The following is a 16,865-nucleotide window of genomic DNA, read 5'->3' on the forward strand; positions in this document are numbered from 1 at the left end:
TCTCCCTTGGGGAGATGCTGTTTACTTTTTTTTTTAATGTTAGAAGGGGAAAAAAAAAAGGAAAAATAAAATGTATGCTTTTCTTTGATTACTAAAAATATTGAATCCTTTTAACCCCTTCATATGGGTCATCTGAGAAATGAACTTCCTTGTTTCCTTCTTTTGCTGGAGGTTAATATAATAAAGGTTAGACAGAGCAGTGCAAAAATACCAGAATGAATATTCACAAAATTATTTCCAGCATATTTTAAAAGTCTCTTTTTAAGCATATAAATTTACAGCTTAACCACCTAAAACATATCTCCAATTTTCACTCGTCCCAGGATCTCTCCTGGGATACTGACAAGGGGCCCAATCCCACCTCTTGACAGCAATGCCAAGGGCGCAGTTCTCAGTGAGCAAAGTCAAAGTGCATCTGAGACATTTGAAGGGAATTTTGCCCCAAGGAAGATGGACAACAGCTGAGTAATTGTGCCAGGATACGGCCCCGACTTTGTGATTGTTCTGGGACAGTTCTTATTCAGCATCTTTTCAATTTTTGTGTAAGGTGAAATCTGAGAAATTCTTTGCCACCTCGTCCCCATGCATCCTTCCACCCTGCCGCAGGTTTTCTCTGTCCCAAATTGCCATCCATCTCCAGGCCTCAACCGACATGGCAGTTTGAAGAACATGGGTGAGGACCACAGGAATGCTAATCAAAGCCATCCTTGTAATGGCAGTGGGGACAAGAGGAGGCTGTGAAGGAGAGGGAAGCAGGGATTTCATGAGCTGGCAGTGATGCCTTGTCATTCTTCCACCCCTTCATACAACAAAAATAAGTTGTGAAGGGCCTTTGCTGTGGTAAGGCTGAGCACTACTGCCGAGCCACCTCGTTGGCCAAAAAAGAGCGGGGAAAAAAACCCCGTATATAAAATAAACAGGATTCCTGATTTCAAAAACATGTATAAACACACACCGATAGGTTCAAGAAATTAAATTAAATCAGAAATCGCGACCTTGTGGATATTGCTTCTGCATCTGAAAACAATTTTTGAAAGTGTGAGCAACTATTTGTATTTCTCTGGAAAGGAGTGCAGGTCAAGCATCGTAGCGCAGTCTCTCTGCTGGCTTTAACTGCTGTTGGGGAGGTGCGTTACGGCCTCGAGTTGTGCATTTGCAGAGAAAATATCACACTGTCCAGATGCTCAAGCCTGCTCTTTCTGTGCAGAAAACCCGGCACAAGGCTGTAACAGCGTACGAAATACCAGGAAAGAGTTCAGCATATTTTTCCGAGCCTTGGTAGAAGTTAGCGGTGAAGCACGATCATTTCAGTCGGGATCAGACTATCCATTAGCTATCAAAGTCCTAAGTCTAATTAACCCCCAAAACTGACTGACAAAGATCATTCCTCTTTTAAGCTGCCTAACTGGTTGTATGTACGCCGGGCATGCAGTACCTAAGTCAGATGCTGCTTTGTTATAATTAGGGCAGCAAATTTTGTTTTCTGTTTGGTACTTGCTGTTACATATTGCATGTAATGTATGGCACTGTTAAGGGAAAAAAATTGGAGTCAAAGTGCCTGGAAAGTTAGGTCTGCTCTGTAGCACTGTGAGATTGTTGACATCTGCCGAGGTTGGAGAGCTCAGTAAGCAGGAAATGGGGTGTCACTCTGAGTGGTAGTTTACCATTATCCTGGCATCCTAATGAAGTGTCTGCAGTGCACAGAGCTTCTGGATGGCATCTTAACGCACGGCTAAGCAAAAGCACTTCTCTCCTTGTCACTGTCATCCATCTGCCTGCACCCTACTGTAGCCAATGGGATGGAACCATGCTACAATGTGCTATAAGCCATTTAGAGTTGCACATTGCATAATCAGTCCCATCAAATATGTAAAAAATGACTATTATTGGTTATTTCCCTCAAACTCCGGCACCTGGAGTTTGATACATTAAAGTTTAACTTTTGTAAGTGCCGTTTTTTCCCATTAATTCCACATATATTTTTGTTAAATGGGACTGAGTTGTGAACTCATTGTCTTGGGTCTTGCTAATGGATCGCAAAAGTTGTATGAATATTCATTGCAAACTCTGCTTTATATCACATAGGATGAATTTATCAATTGCCCATATAGAGAGGTTTCACGCAATTCTCATTTTCTTTTGCAACATCTATTTCTGAGGCATGAATAAAAAGTAAAATCAATTCAGATCACAAATTGGTTATTTTCCTTATAGCAAACATTAGTTAGTTTGAATGCTTCTTATAGATTTTTTTTTTTAAACAAGAAAATATTTCACAATGTATCTGCACGAGACGATTGGCATAGTGTACTGCAAGTGATTAAAATTGGGACTTTTATGTTGCATACATTAACATTAAAATATCACAGTGTTAAAAGTGATACAAATAATTTATCTATGTATTTATACATAAAAATCTGTGTATTTTAGCTAGCGTGACTTCCAGAATATGAAGACTTACCAAATGAAATCAGAGTTTTGGGCAGCTGACATCTCTGAAAAAAAAATCAAGCCAACAGAGCACTCTCTTTTAAGCAAGTTTTCATTCCCTGATAACACCAAAGCTATCAAGGACTGGGGTTAAGCATTGTGTGACAGGGCAAGCTTCTAAAATGGGCAAGAGCAAGATGAATTGGCTAAGTCGGATGTTTATTTATACAAACAAGAGGGCAGAACATAATTTAGTTGCATCAGGAATTTTTCACAGACATTAAAACTATAGCAAACATAACAGCGGGGATGCTTGCACAGCAGCACAGTGGGGAAGCTCACAGAGCGTCTGCCCACACTACGGCTGGCTGTAGCCAGCGCCATAAGTCTCACAATTTCATTAGCACTCAAAAATCCACCTAACCCACTCAGTTCCGATTAAAAAAACAAACAAACAAACAAAAAACCCCACAAAACTAAAATGAAATAAACAAACCAAAAAAGCCCCAGACAAGACCTGTCTTTCTCTCGGCAGCTGAATCAGTCGCGAATTGTTGGAAAAAGTCTTGGCAGACAGATTTTGCTGTAGCAACAGTGTGTGACGTTTTAACCACAGCAGAAATCTTATCCAAAAAAAACAAAACAAGGTGAGAAGAGCCATGTAAGAAAATCAGAGAAAACCATGCTTAGAAAACAACAACAACAAAACATAGATTAGGTGGCAGATCAATAGTTTGATATTTTATGCAGAATCATAAATCACTGTTTTTTTTCAGCAGTTCAGCTGTGAGGCTCGAGAGCATAAAAAGAAACCATGGCTCGTGATAAAATTAGGCATTAATGTGAGCCATAAATGCCATTTAACATTAAACATGCACAAGCCACTGCAACGCCTGGTAAAGGGAAATGGGCGCTATAGTAAAACTATACAAAGTAAGTCAGACATGAATAATGCAGCAGGTCTGAGGAGGGTCACGGGTCAGACTCCGGTACCTTACAAAATAATGAATGCATGTCAGGTTAGAGACATACATCCCTTCCTAGCAAACGTGAGTTATTGGAGATAAACCCTGGACTTCCTGTTCGGAAACAAAGTGGCTTCTTGTAAACATCTATGTCCATTTAAAATTAATGATTAAAAGAAAGATTCAGTGGGATTTGCTTAAGTATTCTTTATGGACACGAGTGCTAAAGGTTACTTTCTTCATTCATTTTTACCCAGCCACTGTTAATGTTACAGACACATCATGTTTTCTTCTGTGCTCAAATGTTTATCCAAAGCTCATTTACAAAAGAGCTTATATAATATTAAGTGTTTTTTTTCAATGCATTCTTCATTTAAATATAAACAAGAGAGCATCTCCACAGTTTTGCTCCGTTTAAAGGGAGCCAGCCCTATTTTTAAAGACTAACCCAAATTCTAAATATATGTTCTATGAAAATATTACATGGAAAACCATCTGCGATTCACTCCAGAGTATCTTGATCTGCTGAAATTATCACCTATGTGTTCCATATTTTGCCCAAAAAATGCAAAAAAGATTAACCATCCTCTCATTTTTTATTTGATATATGAGATTATGACTACTCTTTTCCTTGGGAAACCTTGATAGGGAAAGAAGAGTCTAACTTTCCAGATAGGAATCTTTTCCCCAGATTTTCACAATAAAAAGAGTATAATGAAAAATAATATTATTTAATTTTATCAAAATTGTTCTGTTTAATTTTCTAGATGTAGCTGGAGAATTTAACAGCTGTTCAGAGTGTTTTCCTTCCTTTGCACCCCGTACTGCCAGGCTTCATAATACAGTGCAAAGAGGGGGATACCTTCTCCACAGCTATTTATACAAACCCATGTTTAAGGATTTCCTCCCTCTATTTGAGCATGGTAAAGAGAAAATCTAAACAAAAAAAAAATCTTCCTACTTAGGAATCTGAAAGGGGAAAATTTCTCAGAAAGTGGAACTCAAGGCTTTACAGAAAGAAAGCAAATACATAGGTATTGCAAATGAAACATAAGATCTTGCATCTGATCTGTTAAATATTCCATCAACAAGGTCAAGTGTAAAGACAAGCCCAGCCACGAAAACTGAAGCGAGAGTAAGCTTTAATAAAAAAAATGAACAGTTTATCCTCTTCAGCTTCTCAAGTGGAAAAACAAATTCTTTTATACTAGAGAAAAATCAAGCGTGTATATAGCATTTAAAAAACCACCAATATCAACCATTTTAATGAAAGAGTACCCAATATTTTCATGGAACTATAAAAGGGAGCGAGACTAAGTGTTATGGCAAAAAGCCTGGGCTCAGCAGCTTTGTGTGGGTAATGGTGAAATGTGACTGTGATTTATAATGAGAAAAGGTATCTACAACATACAATTTTCTACCTAGCTGCAAATAATAATTCATAGTGATGTCCCTTCCAGATAAAATACCTTTGCAATGTAGGACTCATGTGGTAAAATGATCATGATAAATGTCAGACCAGTGCAGGTAACGGCTTTACAAACCATTAAGATTAGCTGGCTCTTTTTTTTTGATGATAACAGTAACCATGCTGTGACTCTATGTGGTAATAATATCTCAGTACTGATAAATGCCAGAGCCAGGCAGAGGTGTTTATCATTCCCAGTTCAGAAATGCTGACTAAAGTTACCACATGTTGCCTGTTTTTTTCTTCTTTTACAATAAACTAACAATTAACAGACTGATTCACAAAATAATTTTACACAAAATTTCTCCAGTTTTTGTGCTTTAGTGCCTACCTAAAGTTCTCTTCTCCTGTATATCAGTATTGATGACTTTGGTACAGTAAGCCCTGAAACAAAGCTTTCTACCCTTGCCATTCTCTCAATAAATAATTTCTTTGTAAATTATTACTGCTCTTTTTAGTTTCTCTCTTTTACAACTACACCTTATAAGGAAGCGCAGCCTCTGTAATGTAGCTGTTTCTGTAGGAAAGGTGGTTACCAAGCTGGTACCTGTGTTAATCAACATAGAGCAGAGACAATTCCTTCAAGAGAACACGATAAAGTTTTATTGTATGACATCTCCTTGCAAATATTCTGTAATGGACAAACAGTGAGCCTTTCCCTCCATTGAGTCTTTCTCTACCTCAGTGTATCAGTTCCACTCAAGTCTATTGAATTCTCAGAGGAAAACAGAATTAAAAAATAAACTAGTTGAGAAGCTTTATTTGAGAAGTTGCAGTACAGGCAGGGCAGCCCCAATCTAAATATAACTTACCTAGAAATATCATAGCATGTACTCACACCAAGCAGCACAAATAAAAAGCCCACAGAATTTGTACCCCCTTCCTACAATAAATTCATTTCTGCAAATATCGTATCACTTTCATTTGTAGCTTCAGTCATATTTCCACTGGACAGATTGTCCATGGGACAAAAATAAACAGTACTGATGGCTTGTGGCAGAAAACATCAAGGGATGACTGGATTGCAAGACTGGGGGAGTTTGTGCTGTTCAGAAGTTAAGGTTCTGTATAGGTCAAACCAGAAAAAGAGTAAAACATGCAGAAAGTGTGTTCTTCATATGTGTATAACTTCATTATCACTATTGTCAATTGCATGACTTCCTATAGAATAAATCCATATGACAGTTTGGGGGTTTTTTACTGGAAAATAATACCTAGGCATTGACTACTTTGAGCTCTTGTCTCTCAAATCTATGTAAGTGTTCAAATTATAAACAATATAGATATTTACATCTATATCTCTGTGTATGAAGTACTAACCTCAACAGGAATTATGAATACATGCTGAGGAAGGAATATTATGCTAGTAATTTTAATTTTTAAATTCAGTTTGATTGCAGGAAATTTTTACTTGAAACTTTTTTTGGTGAAATCTTTGAATCAAGGCACTAATCACCATGTACACTTATGCAGCACCTACTGCAACTGGGATTCAATCCTGATTGAGATCTCTGGGTGCTAGGGTAATATGAATATTGAAAAGGAACCTATACGAAGAATGATAGGTGATAATTAAATCATAGATGATAACGTCAGAAAGGTATTCTCAGGTTATCTAGGGCATGTATCATGCAAGATGTTTTCCCTACATCAGACCTACTGGCACCTTATCTAATCTAAACAAAAGCACAGTTGTACATGACTTTGCTTTGGTTGCAACATCTTATACAAATCGATGAAAATATCAGTCAAACCTTTCCCACAAAACTGAATCATGCATCATCAACGGGAAGGTATATCTTAATAAAAAGGACAGCAATGTTCTTATCACCTCAAAGGAGAGATTAAAGCCCTTAGCACTGCATTCTTTATTACTAATTGTAAGTTTGAAATACAAATTGTTTCCTACAGAAATTACAGTTGTTAGATGCTACAGGTATTAGAAAATAGATACACTGGAAGTTTCTCAAAATAATTGATCACCAGAAACCATGACTAAAAAGAATACCAAACCATTTTATATTTTCAAACATGGTGGGATGTTATGTTAAGGATAGAGATTCATAAATAGAGCTGATTAAATTATGATGAGAAAAAACAGGACAAGGACTACCTGGGAAGTGCGTACATCACAGAAGCTGCACCATTGGACAAATGTAATTCCAAAGCGGAATTCCACTTAAGATGTGGGTCCCTTACTACTTGGAGGTACTTTAGCTTAGGATGATGGTCTAACAGTCTAATAAAATAAATGAAAAGCATAAGAATATAATTCTGTGAACCAGAAAATGCTTCCTTAAGATAAGAGAGAATTTTTAATCCTTGTAAATTACTCTTGCACTCTATTAAGGTGACAGAAGGTATGATGTATTCTGTTTTTAACCATATATTAACGATGATTTTTCTTCTCTTTTTTTTTCCCCTCTTAGAAATCCAGGACAACGCCACTCGCATCAAATCCATAAGGAGCCTGGTAAAAAAGCTCCCTAGACCAAACTATGACACAATGAAAATCCTCTTTGAACATTTAAAGAAGTAAGTAGAACTGTGGTACTAACAGATCAATAATTTTAAAAGGAATCGGTGTGTGGTGTCCAAATCCTATTGGAAATGTCATCCAAAATACCAAAGATAATTACGTTCTTTGGCAAAACTAAGCATGATTTATAGTATCTATGTATATCCTATTCCTGCTCAAGAAATCAGTATGTCTAAGCAAAAGCATGAATTTTTCCTCTTCCAGAAAACAGAACAGTTCTGTTTCCTTCAAGGCAGTCAGACACATGAGGGTTACTATGCTACAGGTATATTGAATTGGGCAAATGCAACATTTTCCAGTATTGCATTTGTCCAGTTTGGTTTGACTTTCTCCAACAATAGACCTTTTGATCACCATATTTTCACCATCAAGATCCTCACCATATTTTCACCATCAAGATCCCTGTCAGTCAAACTTCTTTATTGAGGCACGTAATGATAGAAATAACCTCACCCAAGAAAATACATTATGAGCTCTTGTACCTCACGAGGAAGCCTGTGACAACACAGAACATCTAAGAAACACTGAGGAGAGATTTGGAAATGCAATTCTACTCTCCTAATATGGCTGAGATACCACAGAGGCAGAAAAATGATACTGTGAGGCTCCAGCTTATCATTCCTCTGTCGTTTCCACACTCACTGAGCTCCGTTTGTAAGAGATGTCAGCCCACAAAGTCAACCCAGGTTCTTATGTTCATCTTGGATTTTCTTCTCGTGTTTTGTGGCATTAACAGTAAAAATGTACGTAGACCATGCGCTCACTCGGAAACCAACTTGCAGCTCTTTGACTTGCAGAATGACTGGGCAGAAGTGGCAGACCTCAAGATAGGGGCACACAAAGGGCAGGATCCTGTTCCTCCCTTTGTGGCTGTCCTGCTGTTGGGACTAGCTGGTGCCATTTTGCACAGTCACTTTTCAACCAAACTACCCTTAAAATTGAAGGGACTAAATAGGATCTAGGGCCCCATGGAAGCCCGGCGTACAGAGGAGTAGTTCATCCCAGGAATGATATAATGACCCCAGTAAGTGAGTAATAAAGACTCCAAATAAAAGACTACTCCGAGCTTATAATGAATGACGTCTTTATACTGATCATTTCTGCTGTAGTCTCCTGGCATATACATGTAAGAGATATAGATACTTTACCTTGTTTTGCAGCTTCCAGTTGAAACTGCAAAATGAAGTCCATATAGTCATGGGAATGTCCTCATTTCATTCGGCATGGAAGGATTTTAAACAGTCCATAAAATGACTGAGTTTGGCCTTGCAGAAAAATAGTTTTCTATGTATTCATCTGATGTACCGTGTGCGCACTTTCTCTCCTTCAGCGGGTTATCTAGAGAAGGATGATAATTTATTACTGTCAATGGAAGAATAATAAGGAAAATTATTTATTGGGAAGAACCTGAGTGCAAGAAGTGGGTACACGCTGTCAGCACAGATATGCCATATACAAAATTTACTGCGCCATATGTGGCATTGATCCTAACCTGAAGAAAGTTTTGTTACCATGTCTTAGGGGAGAGATATCAGGTATACACAATAAGGCTTTGATCTCATAGTTAAATCACTTGATTGAGACTCGGGAGACATGGGTTCAGTTCTTGGCTTTGACCGGATGTTCTGGGTGACCTTGGCTAAATCACTTAATCTCTCTGTGCCTCGGTTCCTTGTTTACAAAATGATGATAATACTTCCTTTGTCTGCCTTGGGTTTTTAGAGCATAATCTGTTTGGGACAGCAATTGTTTCCTGCTCTGTATGTGTAGAATAACTGGTAAAACTGGACCAACACTGGAGTTTTTGGAGAAAAGAAAAGGAAAAAAAACCCACACTAAAATACAGAAAATAAAATACCAATACCTTGTAATGCATATGTACAGAATACCAGGCTTGACTACAACTCTATAGATACAGCGGGAAGGTGGATGCACTATCCAAATAAGCACATGTTCTTACCCAAGTATCACTGCAGAAGGCACGGTGAAGCTGGAGGTATACTGATGCAATACTGTGGCACAGAGTGATGGAAGGCAGGAAAATGTGATATTTGAGCCATTTGGGGGTCTGAGCACTATGAGAGCAATCACCTGAGTCTCTCTGAAGAAGGTCAGCCTTCTCTGGCACACAAACACATCCCCAGGGAAGGACAGGACTATTCCATAAGCTTTGCTCCATTGATATGGAAGCAGCAGTAGAACAGATACTGAAAACACCAAAAAACAGATGAAAACTGTTTTTTTCTCTTGAACTTGTCAATGCAAAAGACAGGGACCAGTCAGAATGGCCTCATGGCTCTGTAAATGAGAATAAAGAAACATACATACATTGTACATAATGACTACGTGTGTTTGTTTAAATTAACCTAGAAAACAAGACTAGTTTGCAGAGATTAAAAAGTGTGGAATTATATCACTTTTAGGGACACTCTTCAGAAGAGGGGTGCCAATGTGCACAATGTGCCAACCTCACCACTGACTTGCACCTTGTGCCACCTTCTTCAACCACAGGGTTTGCCCGGTGTAAATCACAGGAAATTCAAAAGTTTCTGATTAGTTGAAAAAATAAGTAATCTGGTTTGGTTTGAGGCACAGTACTGCAGCTTCTGTATTTGCCGGTGGAGATGGCTGTTCTTGCCCGACGTTGAACTGAGCCTCAAGAGGTTTCTGATGGGGAGAAGCTAAAGGATCGCAGTTATGCTGTTTCTGTGGCATTCCCCTCTTTCTCCTACCCCTTTCTTTCCTCTCTATCAGGCAAATAGGAGGACAGGGCTAGGCAGAACTCGGCCATGGGACTGTGTAAGCCTATGGCTTCTGTAGCGCATGTGAGACCATATGTCTCACTGACACATGAGAGCTCAGCACGAGAATCCAGCCTTCACCCAGAAAGCTACATTTATCCTAAATCACTGACGGCAGCAAGGCTGCACTATAGATTCATTCTGCGGTGATCAAGTCTGTGGGAGTGGGTCCAGATCAAGCCCAACTAACAATGTGAAATGCACTTCAGAAGGGTCCTTCTTTAGAAACCCAGACAAAGCAGCTGATGAGAGAGTCTGCAAGAAAGGCCTGGCAGCAAGGATTAACACCAGTGCCATGCATCTTTCTTAAACCAAGCTGTCTGAAGTTGCAAGAAGTCACAGTGCAGTCTATGAAGCCCACAGGAGGGGGATTAAAAGCAAAGCTTGGGGTTGCAGTACCTGTTCTTTTAAGTTTTTTACATTTGATGAAAAAAAAACCCGCCAATGTCCCCTGTTCATCTTTGCACGAAAATTATTCTACTACTCATAAGCAGAAGAAACAAAATATGGGGCTGAACAGACATATCTTGTCAGTCTAATACCATAAGAAATTGTTTTATTAGGACTCATACTGAAAATAATTGAGCTCAACTACTATTAGGCTTTTCATACTTCTTGAAGATGAGCAAATCAAAGAAATATTATACTTTATACATGAAAGAAACAACAAAACCTTACCTGAGTAAGGATTTTCCCAAATAAAGGGCTACAGAAAACAGCCTATTCTACTTGAACATGTTTAGAGAATATTTGCTTGCTATACATATATAGCCCATATATTGCTGTTCCATACATTTGTGAAAAGAGTGCCCCAGGTCTCCAGGACTCCACTCGTTCCTGTTGCTTATTTACAAGTTAATTTTACTCCCAGAGTGAGCTAATCGCAGGTACCAGATAAAACTGATAGACCTTTCTGATCCTATTTTGCAGGCATACACAGGACATCAAATGATGCAGAAACCTTGTATTGGCTCGCTGCACAAATGTGAATTGAGCATCCAATCCCTATCTGATAAATCACTATTTGTACCCAATAATTTACTCACAAAACTATAATTCAAGTGAAGCAGAAGGAACATTTCACTGTTTAAGGATCCGACAGTATTTTATGACCGGTACCTAACCTTTCACAACAGCATCTTTGAGGTAGCTATTATACACCCATTGGGAAACCGAGGCACAAGAAGTTTAAATGGCTTAAACACTCAGTCTAAGCCAGCAATACAATCTAAAAACCTGGAGGGTTTTTTTTTTTTTCGCACAGAAGCTTCCGCAGTGACTGCAAAATACTCTTTCCTCCCTAATGCAAAATGCAGTAGAGGAGAGGAGCACCCTGGCTGGGTCCTCTGCACCATGCTCCGAGCTGGCGAGGGCAGACAGAGCTCTGCTCCAGAAGCTGTGTGCCTGCATTATACAGCACTGTGCCTGAGCTAATAAGCTGTGCTTATTAATGTTAAATTAATGAATCTCAGCCTGCTCTGCTTATTAGGTTGAGCTCCGTGCCACCGCAAGGCAGCTCTGCGACTCCCAGACCCAAGCTGTCTCACATCTGACCAGGCTGGAGCACAGGACAGCCAAGCTTAAGTCTGTCTTTACCCATCCATGTAGACACCCCTGCAAAGGGATATATTACAGAAAAAAACCCTCTCCTTGCTTCTTATTTTCCCTTACAAAGGCAGGATAATACGTGTTATTTGCAAAAGTATAAAATGGATGTTGAAATAATTAAACAGGAAGACAGGGGCCAGCCTGACACTACCATCCCTCTCCCTTACGTGGAAAGCACTGAACCCAGATGCCCAACTGTGGAAGATATTCTTCCAGCAGCAGCATCTGCCTCCTTGGCAGGCACTTCGGGCAAGTTGTCTGGGGAGCTCTGCAGTTGCCTCTTGGTTTATCACGTGGATCTGTTACTGTGGCCTATCTGGCTGCCTTGTCCAGGCAGAAGCCAATTCCTTTTGATTCACCTTTGAATCCAAGAAACTCCAATTTTTTGCTCCATTTTTCCCATTACTGTACATAGCACGGCAAGATATTTTCGGATGCCATCCAGGCTTTCTGTTCTTTCAGAGAGAGAATGGTGATTTCCTTTCTGACTGCCTTACCCCCTGCTCAAATTCTTCATTCTTACTAGCAATTGTTTGCATCAATTTCACTGGAAATAAGCTCCTCATCAAGAGTAGAACTTTTTATCTAAGATGAACCCACTGATATTAATGTATTATCTAACAAAAGTCATAAGGATTACAAGATTCATGATTTAGTTGTTTTGAAAAATAACCTTCCTGCATGTTCATAGCTCTATGAACAGAGAAAAGCATCCGACCTTGACAAATGAAACTCACACCCCCTCTCAAACCTTGCAACATGTGGCAGCTACATTCTGAAGAGCACAGGCTTTTGCAAACTACATGCGACTAAACAGACTTATTTCTACCTATTAAAGATTTAAAAAAAAAAAAGACAAAGAGAAAAGCCGTGCATAGACAGAAGCCCACAGTAGCCTGCACACCAGGACACAATGACAATGTGATGACAAGTCCAGCAGCGGTACCCAGAATTCTGAGGGAAAAGCAGAAAATAAAGTTAAAGTATGGCATCTAGTAATACTAAACAGGGGATGTCTACAAAGTTTTTGGTTTTTTTTAAGTTGGTGAAAAAAAGATGTAGCAAACATGATTTTCACTTACTAAACTGTGTGTCATATTGGCAGTTTTGGGCAGGCTTACATATTAAATCTAGGCTCAGGAGAACCCTTTTTCACACAGTAGAAGAACAGATTACATTAAGAACTGTACAAGCTTTTTATTAAGAAAAAGAAGGAGGGGAAAAAAAAAAAAGGTAAAAGTTATTTAAAAGAAAAAGCAATCCCCAGAATGGAATGACTACACAACGAACTTCTATTTGGGAAACCTCAGAGAACCTGTGCGAGACCTACAACGCAAAGTGTGGGATGGGCATTTAAATTTTACCTCAGGAAAAATGTCCAGGTTCAGGAATGTGTAGAAGCACAGAAGTCCTTAACTGAAGGCACATAACGAAGACTATTTGTTGAAATTATTCCCTGAATCAAGACCTTTCTTTATAATTAGGCAACTCATGAGCAGCTCTTGCTCTTCAGCCATGGGACAGAAGCAGGGAGAAAAGTTTAACCTTGCTCCTACAACCTTAGGGAGCAGCTACTGGAAATGTGAGGTGGAGAAACATCCTCTTGCACCATAAGAGTGAGCAGGTGACTGGCCAGGGACATAAGAGACTCAGGCATCCCTAACTGGCATTTTAAGTTTTACATGAAATGAATTAATTGCTTTCTAGCTTGAGAAGGGCAAATATATATCGAGACATGCTCTTGCACTCGTGCTTTTCTCTGTTTCAGCTATAGAAGAGTTTTAGAAAGAAGCTGGAGCAATGCTAACACTTGGGCCATTTACTGTAGCTTCCCAGGGATCATTTTGGGAGAAGGAGAAGAGTTAAACCCATTTCTCTTTGCTAAGTACACATTGGTCTACTAAACTCTCCCCTTGTAAATTGGTGGACACAAGAAAACATGCACCAGGCACAAGTATGCACAGTACAGGACTAATAATAGATTTTGGAATAAAGGCAAAAAAGAAATCCAGTCTTCCAGAAGCACCTTGATGCATTTTTATTTTATTCACTTTGGGGCAGGGGTGACCTGCTACCACGGGTTTTGCAGTCATGCTTCATCCTTCTTTCGTGGAATAAGAGAGTTTGCAAAGTTCACCTCTTCCCTGAAGAATACCTTACAGTTTAGTGTTTTTAACGAGAAGAATGATGAGTAATTAAAACCACATTTTTACCTGTGTTTCCATGTACTTCTTATTTCCACAACCACATTTAAAAATATAAACCCTGATTTTCATAACAATCAGGCAAATAATTACACTTGGTACTCTTCAATGCTACTGAGCTTCAAAATGTACTGAACTGGTGTATCAGCAAATAACAGAATGATAAAAATAATTAACATAGTTTTAATTTAAATATTTATGATACAGTTGAGAGTGTGGCTATACAGCACCATTGTGCTAGGTGCAGTACACAAATACAGATAGATAGAGGCCCTGTTTCAAAGAGCTCCTATTGTTCATCCCACATTGCTCAATATCAAACGATCTCAAAAAAGCTTTTCAAACATTAATTAAATCTCATAACTTCCTTTTCAGGTCAGTAAGTTTTATTATCCTAGTTGTGTAGATGGAGAAAGTGAGGAATGAAGAGGGTAAGGCACTTGCCCACGATGACACAGCGAACACTTCTCACTTCTACTCTCCCCTTACTTCCCAATCCCCCACCCCGAGCCCCCCACGCCTTTGAAGGCTCCTCCATGTGCATATTGGCGCTGTGGGCGTACATGTGCATATGGCCAGCACATCTCGGGGAAGGCCGGTTACTGCTAAGTACTTTTTGGTTAATAAAGACCATGTGAGAGTCCTGCTTCTGGTTTGCACTCGCATAAGCTTTAGTAAAATATCACTGGCAGAGTTAATTTATGTGATTTTGTAACCTCTTAATATTGCTTGGGGTTAGCGTTCTTTTCAACTCAAATGTTTTTTGTTGGTGAAAATTAAGAATGCTCAATTCATTACAGAACCACTTTTTTTCCCCTCGTCTTTTTTTTTTTTTTTTCTCTATTTTGGGAGGTTGGGCCCTAACACATTAATGCCCAGGACCAGGTCATCAAAGGGTAAATTGTAATGCTTTTCATTTTTCTGACTAAAGATATGGGATTTTTCTCTGAATAAGGCTGTAAAATAAATAATAGGCTTGAAGTTTCTTAAGATATTCATTGGAACTTAAAAACAAAACAAAACAAAAAAGACCTTAATGCCAAAATGTCAGTGTTCTGTGCAAAATAATTAATATAACACAATAGGATCTATTCTACTATCGATTGAAAGGGAATTTATGCAGGTAATTCATTAAGGCTAGTGGGAGTTTGGCATCTAAATCCCCCAGCACTTTGATGGGAAAACAGACTCTGATGATTTTTTTTTTTTATAAGCTATGAAATACATGCTTTTCAGTGGCAAATATATAAAAAGAAAAAGCAAATACCTGAACAGCTACGATAATGAATGCCCCTGCTCTGTGAGACTTCTGAAATGACATTAGATCAAATCATTTTTCACACATTGCAAAAGATGCAACAATAATTTCAATCACCATGTTAAGAGAATCAATACATTTTTTACTTCCAGAGAATGGTATTTTACATTCCAACATTTGCAGGTTATCACCTTCATACATCTCCTTTTGTGGTCAAGTGCATGATAAGTATTTCTGACAGGGTATTGGCCATTTTCTTATGAAGATCTACAAATTCTTGTAAATAAAAACCAATCGGAAAAGAAAATTAAGAGTAAATATGTGGACTGGAATGCACCCTACTTGTAATGGGAACAAAAAGCTGGCAATGAAATATAAACCTAAATCACAGCAGAATGACCTACTTTAAGGCATTTGCCAAAGAGACAGTGTTTTAGACAGCTCCTCTGAAGTAGCGTCTTTATGTCTATGCCATCTGCAGATTTATTATTGTGCTTTAGAAAAAAAAAAAAAAAAGGGAAAGAAAAACCTACAGTATGTCTGAACAAAACTCAGCTTCATCTATAGGAAAGATTCCAGTACTGTGGGCACCACACCCACACCTACTGATGTGGTCCAAGTTTTTTCTTTAGAGGCACCTAATTAAGAAACCCTGACTCATTTACATGGATACGTTTGATCTAAATTACACTCCAAACCACACCAAATTAGGAGCATCTGTGAATGCGAAGTGTTTGTTCCCAGTGACTGGTAGAATAGGGCCAGTTCTGGACGGCACATGTTCAAGTGACGAAAAATATTTCAGATGTAACATACTTCTGAGACCCACTTTTCCACTAATATTTCATAATGAGTTAAACCAGTATCTCTGCTTGAACAATTATTTCAGGCTGTGAAAAAAATATCATTTTACTTTTAAAAGGAAGTAGGGGAAAAAAGGGGGTGGTAGACAACCACCTAGGTTGGTGGTTGTCCCTGATAAAGGGCCTTAACACAACCATTAGCTGCAATTTAAATCTGTGCAGTGCACATATTATCAGACATACATTACTCCTGAAGCCCAGACTAAAGGAAAGTATCTATGAATGACTGGTTGTTGTTCACAGACAAGGCCTCCTGCCTTGATGTATGGTTTTCTGTTGTTAACCCGCTGTGCTGGCTTTCCTAACGAGTCTGAGCAAAGAGCAGGGTCTCAGCCCGATGGGGTGGTACCCTATGCACTGGATAACATGAAAGATTCAAGACCACCAGATCTGAGAGCGGTGCTTCCCTTTTGGGTTGTGCTGCTAATACCATCCGACCATGCCTGTTTGTGTCCTAGAAGGCCACCCCATACAAAAATGGGTCCTGCAGCAATTAAGGAACTTTTATCCCACTTTCCTGTCTCCTGGAAAGAGGGAGCAGGGGAGGCTGCAGAAGCCACTGGTTACTGCTTTGCTGCCTTACAGTCTAAACTGACAAACTAAAAAAAAAAAAAAAAAAGCCTTTATCTCACTCTAATTTACGCCGTAGGAGCAGCCCGAGCACTAGGGAGTGCAAATCTGAATTCCACACTGGGTTTGCAATTCCCAGTCCTCTAGTGCAATTTGGCA

At 39.0% G+C, this 16,865-nt stretch overlaps 1 protein-coding gene across 8 annotated transcripts in view; it reads left to right on the top strand.

Moving 5' to 3' along the window:
* The window catches only part of ARHGAP15 (Rho GTPase activating protein 15), a 331,375-nt gene that overhangs the window by 299,827 nt on the left and 14,683 nt on the right, over nucleotides 1–16,865 (top strand). For all 8 annotated transcript variants that reach the window (XM_087731936.1, XM_087731934.1, XM_009461784.2 and 5 more), the window contains one exon: nucleotides 7,293–7,398. In XM_087731936.1, the coding sequence (XP_087588062.1) occupies nucleotides 7,293–7,398 (106 nt within the window). The remainder of the gene's footprint in view (nucleotides 1–7,292; nucleotides 7,399–16,865) is intronic.

This window comes from Nipponia nippon, unplaced genomic scaffold (assembly GCF_047370975.1).
Source record: "Nipponia nippon isolate SJK-2023a ecotype South Korea unplaced genomic scaffold, ASM4737097v1 scaffold_5, whole genome shotgun sequence".
Classification (NCBI taxonomy): domain Eukaryota; kingdom Metazoa; phylum Chordata; class Aves; order Pelecaniformes; family Threskiornithidae; genus Nipponia; species Nipponia nippon.